The following is a 3,520-nucleotide window of genomic DNA, read 5'->3' as shown; positions in this document are numbered from 1 at the left end:
TAATACCAAGGCATTTTGTAAAGTTTAACCACCCAGGAACAACCATTCTTATCTCCACCAACTGGTTTTATAACAGTAGCAAGAACTTTCTCCTTCTTTTTCTTTTCAATCCAGGATTTAGTGGCCGAGTAGTTCCTCTTGTACATGGCCTTCCTGGAGTACTTGGCAGATCGGGAGTATCTGCTGATGCCCCGGACTAGGACCCAGTTTCGGCTGCAGTGGCGCTTCCCCTCCTTGGGCTTTTTAGTCTTTCTGTCACCCTTTTTAACCTTGCCACTGGCATCAGCCTTCTTGGCTTCAGGTTTCTTCTCCTTAGTGGCCTGCTTCGCAGCTCTTTCACCGACCATCTTGTCCAGTGGGAAAGCACATAATTTACTCTGGATCACACAACTGCTAAGTGGAGAAGCTGAGACTCAAATCCAGGCCTGCATGCTCACAGCGTCAGAAATCTGGGCTCCATATCATCCTGCACTGGCCTTCCGGTGCCAGAAAAATAGCCACAAGATCGCTCCACTAACCTGTCACAAGCTGGTCAGAAAAGCAGTGAAAATCAGGGTGGCCCTGTAATTTATCATTCAAGCCAGGATACTTCTGTCCTGCACTCACACTAAAGCAGACTGCACCCAGAATGCCACACATAAACCGGGAAGTAGAGTCGCCCTAGTTAAGATGCGCATAGTGTAGGGCAGAGTGATATCCAGCTGGTGAGCTAGTCCATGAATTCTAAACCATACTATTCTTTCTCAATTCACATATTTTACGATCACAGGCATCTTGGCTTCAAAGAAATACAGTGGTTAAGATCAGCATTGAGCGGGTGGAGTCTCCATGCAGGAAGGAGGGCAGAGCTACGGCACTCCTCGGGGACCCCGACCAGGGAGGGCTACCAGGGTGGGAGACACATGGATGGGCACCAAGGAGGGGCACAAAGTGTGCAAGAAGGAGGGAGCCAGAAAACACTGCCAAATGCTGCTCTCAGAGGACCTCCACTGGAGCGCATGTTTTGGGGCAGGGGGAGGGAGGCAACTAGGATAAGCATCCAGACAGGAAGATGTCCCCAAATCCTCACAAGTAGAGCAATCAGACTGGCTCTGTGTGTGCTGGTTCTGTCTAAGACCAGGAGCTGTTGCCCCCACTTCCCATGATGTCTTTGCCCGTCTTTCACCATCCTCCCCTGTTACCACACGGAGCTGTAGTCTTCTGGCTGGTGTGCAGGCAGAGTTGAGCTCTGGCGCTGTCCCCACTCACCACAGTATGGAGCCCTGGAAGTGGTCAGGAGGTAGACTTTCACTTCCTTGGGAAGCGGCTCTATCTTGACACCACCATGATTCCCCAGGCCTAGACATGAAGAAGCAAAGAGGACAGAGCCTAAGGAGGCCGTTTCAGGGGTGCCAGCACCCAGCCACGTGTTCATTGACTCATGGACCTGTAGACATCTACACCATGAGCTCCATATGCAGCAAGACCCAGGACACCAGCAGCTGGGGCCAGTGGGGTATAAACATGCAGATAACAGGAAGTACTTTCTTCAGAACAGATGGTCCATTCTTGGGAGATAATGATAAGAACTATGAAATAAGGTCTCTAACTTACAAGCCAATCTATACAACAGCTCTTTGAACAACTGCACTTGTGTCCTGAGCCAAGGGAAGTGGAAAGAATTTACCCTCACGACTCTCTCTAGAAATGCTAGTATAGTTCAACATTTGTTGGTATAGTTTCAGACCAGGTGATGGTCTGAGAGTGGATGGCGAGTGAGAGAGGGCATTCCAGGCAGACAGTGCAGCTAGAACAAAGGCACAGGGGAGGAGACATGACATACGCTTGAGGTCTGAGAGGTCAGCGTCCCTAGAACAGTCAGTGCAAGGGGGAGTGCAGTGAGGCATGAAGCTGGGCAGTCAGGGAGTGGTTGCCATGTTAGCTGGTCCATCGTTGGGGAAAAGATATATGCCCAAGGAGTGGGAAATGCTGACGGCTCGTTTCATTACAGGGAGCTACCCTTACTTTAACATTGCCGTCAAGCTGGCATTTGTTTCATCCACATAAGCAATGACAGTTCAGAGTGGCAGCCGGGGTTATAGGGCATGGGAGAGTGAGAGCGGGCAGGAATGGTTTCCTCTGTCCAGGAGTTTTTCCTAGAACTTTTCATCCTGAATCACACCAGAATAGTCACAGCAGTGATTTGTCCAGTATGAGTTAGAGGCCCTGTCTTAACTTCAGAGTCCTTTCCCCAGTCTGGCCTTGGTGAACCAGAAATGTGCCCCAAACACCCAGCAATAAGGCATCCCTCACACCCCAGCTGGCACGTGGCCTCTAAAGAGAGTTGTGTATGCCACTCTAAGGGATTCCCTGCAACACATTCGTTCAGGTTCTAGGAAGAGTCTGAGAGCGGCTGGCTTAGCTAGAGAGACCGACAGGAAGCACCTGGTCTGAGAGCAGGGCCGGGGGCTCTGAACTATCCCAACATTTCTAGAGAGAGTCGTGAGGCTGGACTTCCAGGTGAAAGACTGTTTATGGAAGAGTGAAAGCAGGGACGGCAGGGGGAGAAGTACAGAGGTGATGGGTGTGACATGGGGAGTCAAGTGTGTCTTCTACTGAGGCGGACTGAACCCCTCAGTGGTGATTTTTCTTTTCACCAGTCAAATAGACGTATTGACCACAAGGTATGAGGGCGTAAAGCAGGGATAACTTTTCCCAAATTGTCCAAGAAAGCCAAAGAGGTGACATGTTACCTATCCTTGGGCAGGAGAGCAGAAAAGGATTAAAGCAATCCAGGCAGTGTCCAGCAAGGAAGGCCCTGTAGCTGGCGCAGGGAAAGGCCATCAACGGACACGGATTCTCCATCGCACTGATATAGAGATGCACGGCCCTCATGTGATCACAGATCAGGTAACTGTAACCTGAGCAGGGGAGGGAGAAACACAACCAAGGTTTCTGTCAAGACAAAATATTTTCCATGCTACCTGCCGTAACTCTACTGTATATTACATTACAGCAGGCTTTAAATACACGGGATATCCCCTGAACTAAATTTTAAAAATATTAATGGACATGCTTACTGCATTCTCCCTCTTTCTCTAGATACATAAGCTTATTCTATCAACAAAATTGCTTGAATGAGGTCATTTTTATATGCTCATGCAGACTCTTTATAAAATGGAAGGATATGGAGAGTTGAAGATGCAATGCCACTTCTCAAAATAGATACTGGCCTTCATGTTTTCCCTTCTTCTTTATTGTCATCCATACATGCACCCAGTTTTTTTACAACCTCATTATACCTGATCTAGCACTGAGACAATCAGTGGAGTCATCAGCAATTCATGGTCAATCTCTGAAGCCCATGGACTGAACCATCTCTGTCACCTAGTGATTAGGGAAGCCAGATCCCACATGGGTGGCTGCAGTCAATCCTGGCCCCAGAGGCTAGAAAAACTTGCTGGGCATGCGCGCATGAATGCTGTAAGTCTCGACAGGAAGGAGAAACAGAGAAGAGGGATCATAACGTGACCACACCCCA

At 48.9% G+C, this 3,520-nt stretch overlaps 1 protein-coding gene across 2 annotated transcripts in view; it reads right to left on the bottom strand.

Annotated features, from left to right (window-relative positions):
* Positions 1-3,520, bottom strand: part of PLA1A (phospholipase A1 member A) — a 38,133-nt gene that overhangs the window by 8,515 nt on the left and 26,098 nt on the right. For both annotated transcript variants that reach the window (XM_006167638.3, XM_006167637.3), the window contains exons 7-8: positions 2,733-2,900; positions 1,249-1,338 (exon numbers count right to left, since the gene is read on the bottom strand). In XM_006167638.3, coding sequence (XP_006167700.1) covers positions 1,249-1,338; positions 2,733-2,900 — 258 coding nt within the window. The remainder of the gene's footprint in view (positions 1-1,248; positions 1,339-2,732; positions 2,901-3,520) is intronic.

This window comes from Tupaia chinensis, unplaced genomic scaffold (assembly GCF_000334495.1).
Source record: "Tupaia chinensis unplaced genomic scaffold, TupChi_1.0 Scaffold144909_1, whole genome shotgun sequence".
In the NCBI taxonomy this organism is placed as follows: domain Eukaryota; kingdom Metazoa; phylum Chordata; class Mammalia; order Scandentia; family Tupaiidae; genus Tupaia; species Tupaia belangeri.
This window is presented reverse-complemented; position numbering and strand designations above follow the sequence as displayed.